General features: G+C 47.4%; 1 protein-coding gene across 2 annotated transcripts; it reads right to left on the bottom strand.

The window, feature by feature from the left end:
• Window positions 1–495: 495 nt before the first annotated feature.
• Window positions 496–16,052, bottom strand: TNFAIP3 (TNF alpha induced protein 3). 2 transcript variants are annotated; one of them, XM_025422390.3, is made up of 9 exons: window positions 15,783–16,052; window positions 12,124–12,433; window positions 8,752–8,942; window positions 7,948–8,095; window positions 7,618–7,788; window positions 6,590–6,770; window positions 4,511–5,430; window positions 3,692–3,888; window positions 496–2,777 (listed from the first exon to the last, which is right to left on the bottom strand). In XM_025422390.3, the coding sequence occupies exons 2-9, from the start codon at window positions 12,416–12,418 to the stop codon at window positions 2,493–2,495; spliced, it is 2,388 nt and encodes a 795-aa protein (XP_025278175.1). In that variant the 5' UTR covers window positions 12,419–12,433; window positions 15,783–16,052; the 3' UTR covers window positions 496–2,492. The 2 variants fall into 2 exon arrangements, with proteins under 2 accessions (XP_025278175.1, XP_025278174.1); XM_025422389.3 differs by lacking the exon at window positions 15,783–16,052 and having other exon boundaries at window positions 3,707–3,888; window positions 12,124–15,312.
• Between the last annotated feature and the right edge of the window lie 1,472 nt (window positions 16,053–17,524).

Here is a 17,524-nt window from a genome sequence, read left to right as displayed (position 1 = left end):
CTTCTGTGGGTATGTTTGCACTGGACAGAAGAATGTGTCATTTTGCAATTTCCCAGGTCTTTGGTACTGCTGGTCCTCCCAGACACCACAGCCAGATGTCACCTATTCTAAATCTGACCCAGGAAGTCTTACACCAGGCTTTCCTCCTCCTTCCTATTTCTGTCTTTCCAAGCCTTTCTCTGCTCCTCTGTCCTCTTTTCCTTTTCAGCACTGCATTAAGACCAGGGGCAGGAACCTTTGGAGGGGCACAGCGACCTAATGGCCCCTGGGAATGGGCATAGGTGAACCTTTCCCACTCTTGTCTGGGTCTCAAGTGTCCTTGCTGTTGAACGATGCCCTACCCTCATGTCATTATAATGTTCACAAAGTTCTCTTACTAAACAGGGGTGGGACATGTGTCACTGTCCAGGTGTACCTCAAAATGAAGCTGTTTGGGAAACATGGCTTTAATATTACAGTCTCTTTATCATCATTTGTAAACAGAAAACATCAAAATTTATTCTTAAATAATTTATTTTTTAATATTGACTTTTGTGAAAAGTTACACTTATTTATGAAAACTTGAAGGAATCCAACAGAGTAAATAGCTCTCTATTAGGGACAACTAAATGTGCAAATTTCAAATGCTTTCTATAATAAGTATAAATAATTCCATTTTTTCACATTAAGAATGAAAATATCGATACACACAAAATATTAAAATATTGACTTCAGAAGAACTGGATGAACACTGAAGTATTTGAAATCTTCAGAAAAAAATTATTAAGATTTATGTTGAGGAAATAGACTTATGGCACTCCAAGTTGCAAACATGTCAGGTAGCACAAGTAAAGGCTGTGTAGAGTTATAGGTTGCTAATATTTTTAGGTCATAAGATCTGGACCAAAAAAAAAAAAAAAAAAAAGGCAGCCTTTACCTCTAGGGACAATTTGTTTCCCCCTTTTTCTAGAACAAGTATGACGGTAACATAAAGCAAATAGAGAAACTGCAGGCCAAGGACAAAAAGAAATTTCCTTATGCTCATGGTCACAGGGTTTTGCTGTCCTGGCGCTAAAGTGCCACTGGATGTGAGGTCACTGCCAGCACCCCAGGACACAGTGTTAAACAGCAAATAAAACCATCATTAAAGGTCACATCTTCCCGTGACCTCCTCCAATTTCATCCCTATTCCTTCCCAATCTCATCTTTAAGGAGGTAGGATACTCAGAGGCATCTGTCTACTGCAGAAAGCAGGTGGCTAGGAGGTGGCTCTGACCCAGGTTTCATTAAGAAGCATGAGCTTTTAATGACTACACCTTTGATGCAATTCCTTCTTTCTTAGGGAAGACAACCATGGTACATCAAAGAGACCAAATCCCCAAGGTACTAAGGAACTCGCCTAAAAGACGACAATACGAATATGTTACTTCAAGAAGACATTACAGCAAGCGCTTTACCCAGAGCAGAAGAAACGTCTTCATTTAAATAACCTTGAAGTTTGAAATAAAATAAATAAAGTGAATTACATAGACACAATAGGGAGCTCACTTTAACAAGACAGCTGGTTGAATTCATGCAAGCTCTATACAGATGGCGCCCCAACAACAACCAGAAAATAGGTTATTATTCAGTTTTCCTACTTAAATCTCTAGGGCAGCATTTCAATGTAATAAAAAAATTCCCTCATACATAATATAAGGGTACATTATATATGTACACATTTTTATGCACACCTCAGTTCAAGCTAACTTCTTTAGAAGTGAAGACAGTGATAATCAAAGAGTCACACATCTTCCCACTAGAATATTCTGTTTCTTCCAAGGTGCATACGGTAAAGAGCAGCTGGTTTGCTTTTCAGTGTGAACTTATTCAGTCTCAGCAGCCTCAGAACCACAGTCTGTGGATGGCTGTGTCTGCCATGTCCGTGGGAAAGAGACAAGGCGGGGAGGAAAAGGCCACTCACCACCGAGTGGCACTCTGGACATGTCGGGTCTCCCTGAGCTTCCTGGACTCCCGGCCAAAGGCTGCGGCCCGTGGAGCTTCAGCTCTGGGCCAGGCCCACGTGCGGCTGGGCGGGTGGAATGGCTCTGGGTTTCCCAGCCCGCCTGCCTGAGCATCTTCTCCCTTTCTTCCCGAGATGATGAAGCCGTCCTGGCACCCAAGTCCATGAAATTCCTGGCTTTCCAAGTGGCAGGTGAGGAGGAGGAAGAGGAGGAAAAGGAGGAGGAGGAGGAGGAGGAGGAGGAGGAGGAGGAGGAGAGGAGAAGGAGGAGGAGCAGCAGCAGCCCCCGGCTGGGCAGGACCAGACCCATCTGCCACCAGTCACTAGCCTTGCTCTTGCTCAAAGGCCACGTGGGAACGCTGGCGGCGACGACAGCGACCGGAGCTTCTCTTTGCTCCCCGGCTCAAAGCCGCCCTGGAGCTCCCCGCTGCGGCACAGGAGTGTTCGGGGGCTAGCACCATGCTGGCTAAGGCTCGAGGCGCCCCGTGGCTGGGCCAGCCCGCCGCATCCCTCAGCCGTACAGCTGCTTGAACTGGAAGCACTCGTTGCAGTAGCCACTACACTTGGCGTTGCCGAAGTGATCGCAGGCGGGGGCCCGGCAGCGCTGCTTGGGGGGTTCCTCGGGAACCGGCTCGCCCCGGTGGACCCCGGCGCCCACTCGCTGGCTGAGGTGCTGGCACTCCATGCAGAGCTCCTCGCTGCGGCAGGCCAGGATGTTCTTGCAGGAGGCCCGGGCACACTTGGGCCTGGAGGCACTCGGGGTGCTTCGAGGAGCGTCTCTGCGCTGGCTGGATCGCTGAGTGGAAAGGGCAGAGAGAGCTGTTGGTCCCATTTTCTCAGGGAGAACACCAGGCAATCCCATTAGCCAGGAAGGGAGCTACAGAGAACTCGATGGGATGGAGAGCAGCTGCCTGACCCAGGGAAACCGGAGCGGCACACACAGTCTGAGAATGGGAGCTCTCCAAGGACGCCTCCCCGCCCAGGACCATGAAAGCAGGCCTGGCCCCCGGGAGGCCGAGTACCAGACCTGGCCCAGTGGCCTGCGAAGCCTGGCCCAGCGGCCTCTGCTTGGATTAGTAATATGCTGCCCTTCTTGTGAACAAAGGGACAGGCGCCCATGAGCCAAAGTTTGCTTTTCTTATGTGCCACTGTGTGGAGGCACTGGGGTTGCTCTGTCTCCTCCTCCTGTCTCGTGACAAAGGATTACTTCAGAAAGCCTGCTGGCCACTCAGATGCCTTTGCTGCTACTAAAGCTCAAGCAGTCTCTGTTCAATGTCTGGCTTTCTGTGGACTTTAAGAGGTTTTATTCTATGGATAACTCGACTTAGTTTTTAAGTCATCTTTTTTTTTTTTTTAAGATTTTATTTATTTATTCATGAGAGACAGAGGCAGAGGGAGAAGCAGGCTGCCTGCGGGGAACCTGATACAGGACATGATCCCAGGACCCTGGGATCATGCCCTGAGCTGAAGGCAGCCGCTCAACCACTGAGCCACCCAGGCGTCCCTCCATTTAATTTTTAAATGAGTTCTAAAGTACACTTAAGCCATGAAAATCAAGAGTAGCTACTGCACTTCCAACCCTGGGGGCCACATGACTTCTCTCCACCCCTGCAATTCTTCCCTGGAACTTGGCTGGGAGGAGAGTCTGATGGTCTGGTCAGAAGCAGGGGCTCCAGCCAGGAGGGCATCCTGGCGGGGCAGGGAAAGTACCTCAAAATGTCTCACCAGTTGCTCTTCGGTCCTTTTCGCTTCATGAAATCTCTGACTCTGAGCTTCAATGAAACACTTCTGACAGTATCCTTCAAACACGGTGCTGCCAACGGTGCCACATTCCCTCCCCAAACACGGAACAGCGTTCTGGAACCTGGGGGCCGTGGGACTGGCTTTTGTTGAGGCAGTGACAAAATCTAAAAGAGAGTTTGGGGCCCATCAGTGTCACATGTGGTCTCCAAGCAGGGAGAGACCTTGCTGTTAAAGAAAAAGACAGGTTCTGGATGCAGCTTAGGGCAGCCTATGCCATGCATCCATGAACACAGCCTTTTATAAATTCAGCCAAATAAAAAATGGTAATAATGTCATCATCAAAACATCTATAACTTTACAGATGTCTCACTTTTGAATGTGCTGCACTGGCCAGGTACAGTAACAGAACATGCAAAGACGTCAACTTCCCATCCCTCTTTCAAGCTAGAGATTGCTAAAACTACCCAGGTTTTCTTACAATGTTGGCAGAGGCTTCCTTCAGTCCAGCTACTGCTCTTTGGATCTTGAATGTTCTCTATCACACCTACGTTTCCAAAGAAGTCCTGTTTAAACTCTACCTTATAAATGCCAGATGCTGCATGACCTCATGACACAAATCCTCTGAACTCTATCTACGAGGTGCTATAGGGTTTTGGAAGGTGGATTTCTGTGGCTTACGTCTCCAGGCAACTGTCCCACTGTGCCCACCACCCAGAGGGGCTGCTTTCTTGCAGCTTCTAGACCAGGGGTTTGAAACGGGGTTAGGAAACTAATCATGTCACTCACGTTTGTTTTCTCTGTACTCGATGAAACACAGCGTGCAGAAGCCTTTGTTTTCTGGAGTCCCAAAATACATGCAGCCGGCTTTTCTGCATTTGCTGGTCCCCGTCCTGTCCCCTGGAGTCCGTGTGGCCTGAGAGAGGCAGCCGGAGGGAGCCTCGGTCCCGGCTCTGCGGCAAGCATGTGGGGAGAGACTCTGGATGAGCTGCGAGGGGTCTGACTTGGACCGCTGGTGACAGGAAGGAGGGACGCTGGAGCTGAGGCCCGAGGAGGGCTCCGCTGTAGTCCTTTTGAAGCACGTACTGCAGATGCCGTTAAATGTCCGGGTGACATCCTGTAAGCAGGCTCGGCACTTCCCAGGGTCTAAGTGCCTCATGCTGTCCGGGCTGTGGCCTGCAGTAAGCTGCCGGGCGTTGTGGCAGCGCTCGCAAAATCCGTTGTGCTGCACGTTCAGTGTGAAGGGGCAGCCGGGACTCCTGCACTTCATCGCGGTGGTCTCGCTGAATAGGAAAAGGCTGGGGGCTGTCGGAGGGGCCGAATGAGGTCCCCCAGCTGGCTCCTCGGGGCTCCAGCCCATGGGCTCATAGGCCTCTCCCCGGGAGGGCCCAAGCACTATGCCCGGGAGCACCTCAGGGCCTGGCTTGGAGTGCAGCCTGGAGGATTTGCTTTGGTTCTTTTGCCGCCTCTCTGAGCATTCGTGGCACAAAGGCTGGGTGTTCACTGACATGAAGAAAGGACAGTTGGGTGTTTCACATTTTACGTCCATGAGAGAAAGCTGGGGAACGGAAGGTTCCAAAGGATTCTGAGCATGCATCTCTCTCCGCTCCTGCTCATTGTTCTCCTGCCACTTCTTGTACTCGTGCTGGACGAGCTCAAAGTAATCATCTACCAGATTTATTTCTTTGGGTAAGTTGGCTTCATCCAGCCTAAAGACCAAAAGGAAAAATATGAGGCTACACACAAACACAGATACACACTACACACACACGATTTCATATCATTAGTTCATAGGGCAAACTTTTAGAATGTGGATTATGGCATTAACTTCACAAGCATTCACTGAAATGCAGGCTCATGATTAAGAGTCTGCGCTTCCAATGTAGCACAGTCCATCTAAGAAGATTTCGTTATTTCGAGAATCAAAATCTTACTTAATCAATCTTGGTCCAACCCAAATTACAGATAATTCTAAAGAAAGGGCTATTCTGGGGATGCCTCCACACTTGATTACTCTATTCCTCTTCTCAAAAGTCACTTTTACCTTTTAACTTCTCTCAAACTTCTATGAAAATATTACATAGGGTATTCATTTGGGATGAGGCTACTTCATAGTCTACTTTGAGAGCTCGTTGCCTCTATTTTGCTGTTATTGATCTTATTGATCTTAAACTTGTGCCTGGTCTGTATCAGCATTAACCACCCCGCACAGTGACTAAGTAGCCGCCACGCTCACAGGTGCTGTCCATGGACTTCTGATCTTCTGTAATGGGCCCGCCTCCGCTTTGAGAAACGGATTCTCCTATCCCTCCATCGTCCCCTCTTGTGTATTTCAAGTCCTAACAAACAGGCATCTAACAGGAAGCCAGTGTTTAATAATATGGATACCTGTACAACAAGCACTCTGGGTCTCTGTCACTTTCATGTGGCCAAAATCGTATGGCTGCCACAGAAACATGATCTACAGCCCAGTCTGTGTCTGATGTGTCTGTCTTTACCAAGAAGCCAAAAAAAAAAGGCTTTCATCTCCAAGAATTTTCGTTTGCTAGCTTAGTCCTAGAGCAATTAAAACAAAACAAAACTATCCTTGGTTTAATACAATATACTTAAAAGCCACAATTCCGTCAGCATCCAGATATGCAGGAAAATCTCCATGAATAAATTACTTTTTCCCATGTGAAACCCAAATTAGCATGGCCTCCGGTCATCCTCTCTGACTCATGTACACCACTCTGAATTTGTTTCACATTGGAGAAGATTGGCTTCAAATAACTTTATGGTTATTTGAGCTGGGGTGGCACTGCCTTATGTGGTGGAAGTAAAAGCAACTGAAGATGACAAAGGGTAGAGCTAAGGATAAACTCTTACTTTGCAGCATTGATCAAATGGGTGGTGCCATGGTCCCAGCCTTGGACAGGAATTTCGATCACCATCAAGTACTCTTTCAAGAGCTTTTCCTTCATCTCGTTTTCAGGATCTGTCAAAAAGTGAACTTTTAAGTCTTCAAACCTTCCTCGCTCTCTGTTAACGAGTGGAACAGCTCGGATTTCTGAGGGGAAAAAAATAACACGTAAGCGACACATGGTTCTACTAAATGAAATTATGTGTGAGGCCACATATATAATGATCACATTTTGAAAACATAAAAAGGATACAAGGAAAGAGTAGAAAAGTATCACCTAGTCCCAGTCGCACTCAGATGAAGAAACAAACTACATTAAACTCTAACATAAAATGCTTTGTTCTGGAAGGTTAGAGAATATCAGGCAGCCTGGAGGCAGTGGATCTCATTGGTTAAACTGCCACACTTCGGAACCAGACTGATCTGAGATTGAATCCTCACTTTGCCATTATCAAGCTCTGTGGCATCAGGCAAGTTATTGAATCTCTCTGAGTTTCAAGGGTCTCATCTGTAAGATAAGGCTCCCAGGGCTTATAGCCCATAGGAACGCTATGAGGATGAGATGAAATGAAATGAAATGCTGTCTCTAAAGCACTTAGCACACACACTCTTCCACTGGAAGCCATCATAATAGCAGCTAACCTGACAGACATTTATCTGCTCCATGCCAGGGCTCTGTGTGCCTCATTCAGTTATGGATCAAATGGATCAAATGGCAGTAGTCATGGGTGTATATGTATCTCCTACTTGCAATTAAGCTATGGAAAGTGCTTTCCAAGCCATACACAAAGATAGTGGGTATTGGGAATATTGCCACTGCATTACTGTTGCTAATCAGGCACATGAAACAACACTGTATTCATATAAAAAATAGCTAATAAACATAAATGAGGCTATTGCCAGAGAGCCCTAAGGGGCCTCATGTTCAGTGGGAACAGGGCATCCCAGTATCTACCAGCAGTTACAAATGTGAACTCATGCTTGGTTTTCTTACCAGGTCCGCTGTCTTTCAGGGTCACCAGGGGTACAAAATGCTGGCTGTCATAGCCGAGAATGATGGGGTATCGGTAGCACTCCTGCGCTGGCCAGTGGAGAGGCAAGTAAATCCCGCCCACCTTCAAAGGAGCGAAATTAGAACCCGATTCCAAACTTCTCAGCATTTTGTCTGTTTAGAGAAGGAGCAAAAGAAATAAGGCCCTCAGGTGATTTTCATCAAATTCCCTTCAGCTACTATTGCCCCTGGGAAGTCTGGGTTTTTCCCAAGAACTAAAGCATTAAAGCTCAACAGCACTCGAATACAAATAAGCGACCCGTGGCCTCTCACCTGAAATCACAATGATTGGCCTTCTAAGGATGTTGCAAAGGACAAATATGTGTATTTCTTCCAGGGAGTTATACTGAAGTCCACCTCGGGCCACAGGTGTCTCCGTGGATGCCATTTTGACGAGGCTGTCCCATTCATCGGTCCAATTCTAAAGAGAAGCAGGTAAAGGGAAAAATCATGATTGAATGTACTATGCATTAAAAACTCAGTCTGACTTCGTGATAGAATCATTCACTTATATAACTCAGCTTACTTTTCCCCTTTTTGGAAATCATCGTTCAAATGATCACCCTTTTTCCCCCTTTTGGTTTTTTTTCCTTTACTTTTTTCCACTCTAAGGCAAACTAACAAGCGGGGGAGGATGGGGACAGCACCTGCCTTCAAAAAAATCCCTGATGAGGCATAACACCAAAGCCCCTTATCCAAATGTACACAAAAATTCCAAGCCTGTGACTGAGAATGGGGAGCCCCATGTCTGATTTTGATTGGCGGGCTCAGCAAAGTGTGCAAAGGGCAGGCAGGTTGGAAAGCAACCAAAACACCACAGGAAAGGCTGTGAGCAGATGTCCTTCTAAAAGGAAGAGATGCACAGCTGGGAATCTGTTGCCTGGAAACCTCCCAGCAGTGACAAAAGCCTCAGGGTCATCCCATCAGAGGTTTCGGGTGTTTTCCATTGACTACGCTTTGCTTCGCCAAGTGCACATGACCTAGTAAATCATATGCTCCTTGAGAGCAGGGGCTGGCCTGAGGGACCCTTTGCTCACCTTGGAGCTCTATCGATAGATACTTCATGGGGGAACATACCCGAGTGTCGTAGCAAAGTCCCGTTTCCACAAACTCCTGAGATTTAAGAGACTCCAGCTGCCAGCGGAATTTAAAGTTGCGTGTATCCGTCTCCTTGAGAGTGCTGAAGAGCGCCTTCCTCAGAACCAAATCTGTGTCCTGAACACCCCACATGTACTGAGAGGCAGCATGCATGAGGCAGTTTCCATCGCCTGAGGACAGAATCCATACACATCAAAGGCCTGAAAAGGTTTTTAAGATGCATGAGCCCTGCTGCTATCAGAGGGGACCCAAGAGGGCATGTGAGAAATGGCAGTGGTTTAATTTCTTAGTCCAAGGGCTAATGAGATCATTGCACACGGTGATGACAGCTTTAAGGGAAAAAACAAAAATTCTTTTCGCTCTTATTTTTAATGCCTGACACCAACAGAGCAAAGGAACCAGGGAATGATTATTGGGGGACCTTGGGTCTAGCCCGGCTTGCCCTAACTGGTTTAGGTGTCACCTTTGGGGGAAATTTGTCAACTTCTGTGTATTTCTTCTCTTTGTGAAATAAGGGTATTGGATTAAGATCTCTACAGTTCATTTCGTTCTAGCATTCCTTGATGTTTTGGCTAAGACAAAGGCACGGTTACTCTCTGGCTCTACAGAGAACACACAAGGTGATATGCACAAACCAGGAAGCTGGCTTGGCTCCGTTCACTAGACAAGGACAGTCTGGCTATGACTCAGTGGTAAATGACTTGACCATTCCACTGAGGCCTCTGGGGCCTGGGAGTTTCCTCTCCTGGTTTGTGAAGTGGGATCAAGAACCCCGAGTTACCTCCTCAGCCTGCCTTTTGAGCATGTGAGAAAAAGATAGGTCTAAATTTACTCCATTAACCTGTTCCTTTCACAGGCTAAAACCCACAATTCAAGAGACTGCCTTTTTTTCCCAACCTCAAACAATAAACATTTGGGGAGAATGTTTAATACCAAACAAGTTAACTCCTTACTATCTTGTGGGCAAATGCACCACCGTTTTCAGAAAGAAGAGTTCAACTGTTTTCTTACATTACTCTACAAGCAGGGCTATAAAAGCTTTTTGAAATTTTTATCAAATCTTAATTGTAGCCAAACTGTAAAAAACAAAAACAAAACAACAATGAAGGCCCCTCAAGCATATACATCCGCAGCAGGCATCCCTGCAATTCATAGACACAGAAAGACAAGCTAAGCTAAGTAAGGATTCACACAAGCGAACAAAAAAGATCGCTCAGCCTTTTGTCTTGGCAGAAGTGTGGCAACGATTGCATTCTGTTGAAATTTCCCCTTTGCAAAATCTAGAGCAAAGATAAGGCTTTTTTTTCTTCTTCTTGTGCTTACTTTCAGTTCTTTATTGAGATGCACCAGTACAAAATTCCCTAAGTAACATCTGGAATTCCCCAGTGCTAAGTGATTTGACTAGCAATTGAGCAACAGCTATTGTACTTTTTGTTCTGGTGTGTAGACATTTAAACTGCGAAGGGCGCCCTGGACTTTCCAAGTGGGTGTGGCCAGGGTGAGCTGGAATAGGGCTACTCATTATACAAGTGAAATCGCCACAGCCAATAGACGCTGGAATTTTTCACATGAAGTTTCAATTTTATGCCACCTACTCCCTTCCTCATTCACCGCAGTCTCATATCCTCAAATGCAAACTTGTGAATCACCCCCTCCCCAAACAGACCATTGATTTTGTAGAACCCTCCTAGTGGAGGAAGGTTTTTTTTTTTTTTTTTTAAAAAAAAAAAAGGTGCTTCATAAAAGCCAGAGTAAAAGTCACTTTGTCTATCTCCCCTCCTCTAAATATCTTTTCTCCCTTTTCCAGAATTTTAAGAAATTTTCTTCAAACTGGGAAAATAAAAGGGTCTGAGCCCCCAAATTCCTATTTCCCAGAAATTGTTATAAAACACTTGCTTCTGTAGCTTGATTTGTAGCATGAATCCTTGTTGACTTTAATGACTTATCTTGGCAAGACAAGTGTTGACTATTTACATTCATTTCTTCTTAAGGCAGAAGTTCAACCTAAAATGTCAGTTAATTCTGTTAAAGATCGGAAGGTTTTCCTTTTCCTACCACATCTCTAATCTGTTTCCAACTTTCCCAACGTTCACTCTGTCTTTTTGGTAACAAAATGGAAGAGAGTTAAAACCACAAGCTGTCAGGAATATAAACCCCTTGATGATGACTTAACATAATTACCCACTTCTACGCATCACTTGATTTAAGGCCAAGAACAATGTAAACACTAGCTCTCCCCAGTTTTCATTCTACTTTTGTTTCTAAGAATCTGTACTTCAAAAGTACAAGATGCAAGATATTGTAGTAATTATACACAAGACCCCCCCACCAGAATACGTATCTCCAATCACTCCACATGACCCAACTCAAAAATGTCCAAAGTTAAGGTATCAACTAACTTAATTATCCTCTCACTGACAAGGATTTCCTATGCTTAGGGCTATTATTTTGATCGAGGTGGTCTTAAAGAAGGACTGTTACTTATATAAGTACCTGATTTCTGCCCTCACCTAGACTATAAGCATTTAATTGATGGTGAACAGTCTACTTGATGCTGTAATAATCAGTGATGTTATAACGTAGGATTTTGTATCTCGTAGGCTCGGATGTTGCCATGATACACATACTCTTGCTCAAGGGTAATAATCAAAAAACAAAACAGTGAAGTTTAGAACAGGAAACAACTACCAGTAGTAAAGGGCCAATAGGTAGATACACACAGAGAGACACAAGAAATTCAGAACTAGGAATCCCTAAAAATAGTGCAGTAAAGACCTAGAGACCTCTAAATCTGGGCTAAAAATCTCAAGTATCTTTCTACTTTGTATCTTGGGACCAAAACCAACAGAACCTAGGTAAGGGAGAGGCAGACAGCAGCCATTCACTGGTTAAGCCATAACATGTCATCAATTCAAAATATGTAAGGTCATCATTATGAACATTTTCTAATGATTGTGGGAGACAATAGTAATACTAATTTTCACACCATGCTTTCCTTTTGAACTTAAAGTCTTTTAAGGTTTCCATGACTGGCCAGGAAAGGGTATTTTACAAATGATTACACAAATAGCCACAAAAATTAAGATACCTAAGTCCCCTAATGGGAGGCACCGTGTTTAGAGATGCATTCCTCAAGCCTGAGTGGTTCTGCTCTCTAATATGCACAACTACAAAATATCCTTAATAAAAACACCTGTATACAAGCTTGCTTTTATCACATGCTTTTTATTGAGTATTCTATACTAAGGTGGTTATGCTCTCAAAAGGCTTGAGTTTGGACCAGTGCTATTAGACTTTGATGAATGGGGATCCAGTACTGTGGGAGCCAACCCCTAGACAAAAGCTTCTTACCATTCGTTTTCAGTGCCACCAGCTTCCTGACTTCCCGACACCAGTTGAGCTTCTTCTGGCTTTCCAGGGAGGCCTGGATGCTTCTGTCAATGAGGGCTTTGTGGATGATCTCCCGAAATTGTGGACAAAACTGGCAAGTTCTAAACATTTCTAGTGTGTATCGGTGCATGGATTTAAAATGATGAATGATCCCATTGGTTGGCTTAAATATGTCTTCTGGAGTTCTCTCTCGTATCTTTACAGCTTTCCGCATGTTGCTCAAATACAAAGCCTGGGGAAGGAGCTGTTCAGCCATCGTGCTCTGCAACACCTGAAGAGGAGGGAAGAAAAACCCATTCCGTTAGCCCGACTTCGATACCACTCCTATATACCTGCCTGCAGGAAACCCCAGTGTTTGATCTTGTCATTAGCCTCATCTGTAGGCAAAAGATCTTAGTCACCTCTACTCCAGGATACTAGCTGGCCCCCGAGATTAACTCACACTGGACTGTTTTAAGTTACATCACTTTTAAAGATTAGTCTAAACAAGAGAAGGAAGGCGGGGAGTGGGTATTGAGGAGGAGGGGAATAACCCGTGTTTTCAGTAACGTCTGTCAGGGAGCCAAGCCCATCCGTCGGCAACAGGTACTGCACCTCATAACCAACAAGCTCCCCTCTCATTCGCATGCCACTCTGACACAGCCACTGGGTCTTCGGAGCTCTGAATGCCAGTGACGGGCACAAGGTGGCCCTGACAAGTCCTTAGCTTCTCCCTTAAGACCACTGCTGAGCAGCCCTGGCTTTTAGGCAAAGCCTTAATTTATCTCTTTTAAGCCCTCCCACCCTACACTGCAGAATAAATGTTTTGTGGAAAATCTCACAATTTTATGTTGTCACGTAGGCTGCTGATTAGAGTTTCCTCTTTAGCCCCGAAGAGAAATATTTATCAAGAGCTTATTTATAAAAATGTATTATAATATTTATAAAAGTTAAAACTGAATATCTTAGAACCAATGAAAAAGCCTATTTCCAGTAAGAAGCTTTGCAATTTTAACGGTCAATGATAAAGTCTTTCAGAACCTCTCCACTGAACTTCACAACATCAGAATAGGACATAGAATTATAATAATAATAATAATAATAATACAAGAATAAATTTTACACTTCCGAGAGCAGGCATTAGATTTCAATTATTTCAACTTAACTACATTTATTATCATTGTCCAGGTACCAACACTCAAATGCATTTCCCACCCTGTCTTCACCCTGGAATCCTGAAACATAATCTGCTGGTAGAAGGAAATAAAAGTCTGGAAATGGGCAAGGAAAGATGTTTCAGCCAGGGGGATGCTCATGATAAATGAAGGAAGCGGGGGGAGGGGGGTGGTGCAAAACCCAGCATCTACAACCCATGCCAATAGCGTAGGATGTTGTGAATTGATGCAACGTGGGATCTCTGCAGTGTGGAGCTGTGTGGAAAGCCACAAGCCTTAGCAGGGTGCCCCAACATACATCTTGGTTTCCAAGATGAAGGCAAAGATGGTTTTGGAGCATGAAGACATTCCCTAGGAAGTTTCATGGAGATTGCTAATCTCACTCCTGCACCATACTATTTGCCAGGGCAAGCTTCTAGTTGAGGAAGACTTGAAACCTGTGTAAGAGTGAGAAGAAACCTAGATTTTAGGGAAGCCATTCCTAGGTGGGTCTAGGCTCTCTTAAAGCCATTGATGAAGTGATTTAAAACTTGTGGTCCAAAATAGAGAGGTTAAAGTAGATGACCCAAGGTTGCTTCTGAGGAGTTTTCTGGTGATAGTTTTGGACCAGGATTCCAAATCTGATTGTCAATGAGGCCTGGGAGAAGTTATTCTCTGGGCCAGTTGGTAATCTTTCCTTCAGTTCCCTGAAGGTGGAACTGGGCAAAATTATTGCAGGGCACAAGCATAATGAAGCAATAAAAACATTACACCCATTTCCACTTTGTGGCATGGCCAGTCTCACAATCACTCATTCATCTGTCCATTGCTTAAAAAGCACTGCCTGCTCACCTGCTGAGAGCCATGCTGGATGCTGGGACTAAAAATCACAGGTGCCCTTATTCCCTGTCCACAGCCATGGCAACACAAGCACGGGTCCTGCTCAGGTTCCACACCACCCAAGGCAGACAGCTTTGCCTGGAAGCCAGATCTTCCAACACCTGCCCCTTGCAGTTCCCACAACACCATCCCTGTGCCTGCTGCTGCCAGACGGGAAGAGGCCGGAAGCAAAAAGATTTGAAACAAGCTAGGTGTTGCCTTTTGAGTTTTCCGAATCTTCTCTTAATCTCTTCTAATTTAAAGATCTTTCAGCAAAGACCTCAAGTAGCACAAGCGCTCTTTGCCATATGTAAGACATGCAAATGTCAGTACTGTATAGCCCTGGGTCATCTCATTCATAGTTTTAGCCTTGCACACACTGTGGAATCGATCGCCTCCTGAAAAGAATTAGAACCCACCAGCCAAGTTCCCAGTTCTCGGACTTCTCCACGTTTAAGATGAAAGAATAAATTTTCCTGACCTATAACTGTAACGTCCTTACAGGTAAAGACATATGCTATCACCCTTACCATTTCTTTTACATTTGTCACCTCACTGACTTTTTTTTTTTTTTAAAATCAATAAATGCCTCATCGAATTTTTGGTAACTCTCACTCCTAAACTCCAAAACTTGTACACAGAATTGTTAAAAAGAGAAAAAAAAACAAAAAACAAAGAAGCACCTTAGACGATGGGAATGGAGCTATAACCGGCTGCGTAACAACTGCAGACACTAGTGCTAAGGTCCAGGGGACTGATGAACCACGGTCCTCCCCAAAGGCTGCCCTGAGACACTTGACCAGACCAGCTTTCCAAGGAAAGAAGATCAGAGGCGGGGAGAACTGAAAACAAAGCGGTCTCAAAAGCGCTGAGCTCCTTCCTTACTTAATACCACTGCTTTCCTGAGAGGCCAGGTGGCAGGATGTGGGACGACCCGGGCTGACAACGACCGTCTGACTGTGGGGTAGGGGCTGGGGCAGGGGCCTCCAGGTCGCCGTCCACTGGAGCACCCGAAAAGCCGGCCAACGTCCCGCTTGAGCATGCACACTCCTCGCGCACTGCGGCGCCTGCAGCAGCTCAGCACCGGCCCTCCGCCCACCCGCCTCCCTGCACTGGGCTGCGGGGTCTGCAAGCCGACCCAGGGCAGGCTGGCTGGCCCGGGCCCCCACGCCCCCCCCGCCCGGCGGGTGGCCTGGCTCTGCACCCGCCGGGAAGAAGCCACGGCGGGTCGGGTCTGCAAGGTCTCCGTGTCCGCGAGCATCCAGAGCTTGATCGAAAAATAAAAAAGGCACGCAAAGGGGCAAAGCACCGAGGACCACGCGACCTAGCCGTCCGGGGGCTCCTCTCCAGCCGCCTGCTGCAGCTTACGTTCCTGGCAGCATCTACAAGGAACAGCTGGCCGGAGGGCTCCCGAGCTGTCACCCCAGCGTCGTGCGCGGCCGCCTCGACTCCCAGCACTTCACATCCCGCAGTGAGCGCCGACGGCCGACGAGCTCCGTGCCGGGCCCGGGCCGACAAGCTCCCGCCCGCGAGGAGCTGCCGGTGACGCACCCGCGCAGCCCGGGCCCCGCGACGCCGCTGGCAGAGGCACGGGCACGCGGCGGTTACCTGTCCGGCCGCGCGATCCTCTTCCAGAGTCCCAAGTCCGGGTCAGGTCCGGGCCGCGCGGAGGAGGCGCCCCATGGACGCCGGGGCTCGGCGCTCGCTCGCCGCGGGGCTGTGTGGCTCGCGCCCGCCGCCGCCGCCGCCGCCGCCGCCGCCGCCGCACTTGTCCCGGCGGCTGCTGTCACCGCTCCGCCCCCGCGGGCTCCGAGCGCGCTGCACCGGCCCGCTGCGAGGACTGCAGACTGCCAGTTCTCTTTTTCCCTTTCTGTTTTACCGCCGGCGGAGAACGGGGATTTCCACCCGGGGACTTTCCAGTCACGTGACGCCCGGGCCGGCGCCGAGCCCCGCGGTCGCCGGCCGCCAGGGGGCGCAGGGGGCGCAGGGGGCGCGGGCGGCGCAGGAGGCCGGCGGCGCCCCGCCCCGCCCCGCCCCGCCCCGCCCCGCCCCCCCGCGCGAGAAACTCCTGAGCCCCGCCCCCGGGTGTCCCCGCGTGAGTCACCTGGGCATTTCGGAAGCTGGCCCAACGTCACATCCATGTGGAAATCGCGGTGATGGGAACTGGAAATGAAATAGGTTCTTTTTTCTCAGCCGTTTTTCTGCAGAAAATCACCAACCGTGGAGAACAATAAGGGAAATAATAAAGAAAGAAAACCCTAAAAACCACCCGGGCGTCCGGGACCGCAGCCTTCGGGGCTGGGTTGGAAAAGCTAGGGCTGTGCACGTGATGAGCTCGTCGGGGAGCGCCCTACTCTGGGCCCCGGTGGGGATTTCACAACCCTCCGTGCGTCCCCATCCCAGCGTTCTGCCGCCCAGACGGCGGCCTGTTGGGGGTGACCTCCTGAGGCCCCACAGCCTTGAAATTTGCAGGAGCAAAACCTATCTTAGGTGAAGTTGGGAATCAGAGCAACTATCAGCCCTGTTCTGCACTTTACTGATTTCCCTTTCTCCCTTCCTGCACACCAGGTGCCCAGGGGGCTCGGCACGCAGGAACATTTCGGTTTAGAAATCATTTCTAGTCCATTATTACTGTCCTTGCGTGGCCCCCCTAAGGCCCTATTAGGAGCTCTTTTTCATGACCTGACAATTAGTTCAGGCCAAGGTGTCAAGGGCTGATAATACATTTTACCCACCCACGACCCCCACCCCTTATTAAATAGTGTGGTAACCCGCAGTCTTTACCCAAAGGACGTCCTGTGGAAATAGGTGTCAGCCACTTGGACAGTGGAGGTGCCTGAATTGCAGAGGGAGAGGCAGGCACTTTGGCTAAGAGTCCCCCTTGGCACATTTCTTAGAATAGCTAAACTAGAACCAGATTGAAATATTCTGTGCATTGTCCCCTTCTAGACTTACTTATACTAGTTGGGCCTCGTATCCCAGTTTTGGAATTAGAAAAATATGCTTTCCTCTCCAGTAAGGACCTGCAGAGACTGGATGGAGGACTGGATGAGGACCAGGTGGCACATTTTTGGCAAAGAGACACTCAGAGCGGAGAGTCAGAAGTGGCCAAGCTTCCGAGGCTGGTGCTGGCCATTTGAAACCAATGGCTGGGACTTTTGACAACTCCAAACCTCCTGGCATTTCTTCTTATACCTGCTGGTATAAGCTGTTCATTCACAAATGTTTTTAGCTACCAACTCTCAAACAACGCATAGGGAATATGATAATAATAATGTTTATTAAGTCCTTACTATATGCCGCTCTCTAGGCTAAGTGTTTGAAAGGCACTCTGCCACTTAAGCCTCAAA

This window comes from Canis lupus, chromosome 1 (genome assembly GCF_003254725.2).
Source record: "Canis lupus dingo isolate Sandy chromosome 1, ASM325472v2, whole genome shotgun sequence".
Classification (NCBI taxonomy): Eukaryota; Metazoa; Chordata; class Mammalia; order Carnivora; family Canidae; genus Canis; species Canis lupus.
The sequence above is the reverse complement of the archived record's forward strand: the minus strand, read 5'-3'. Positions and strand labels throughout refer to the sequence as shown.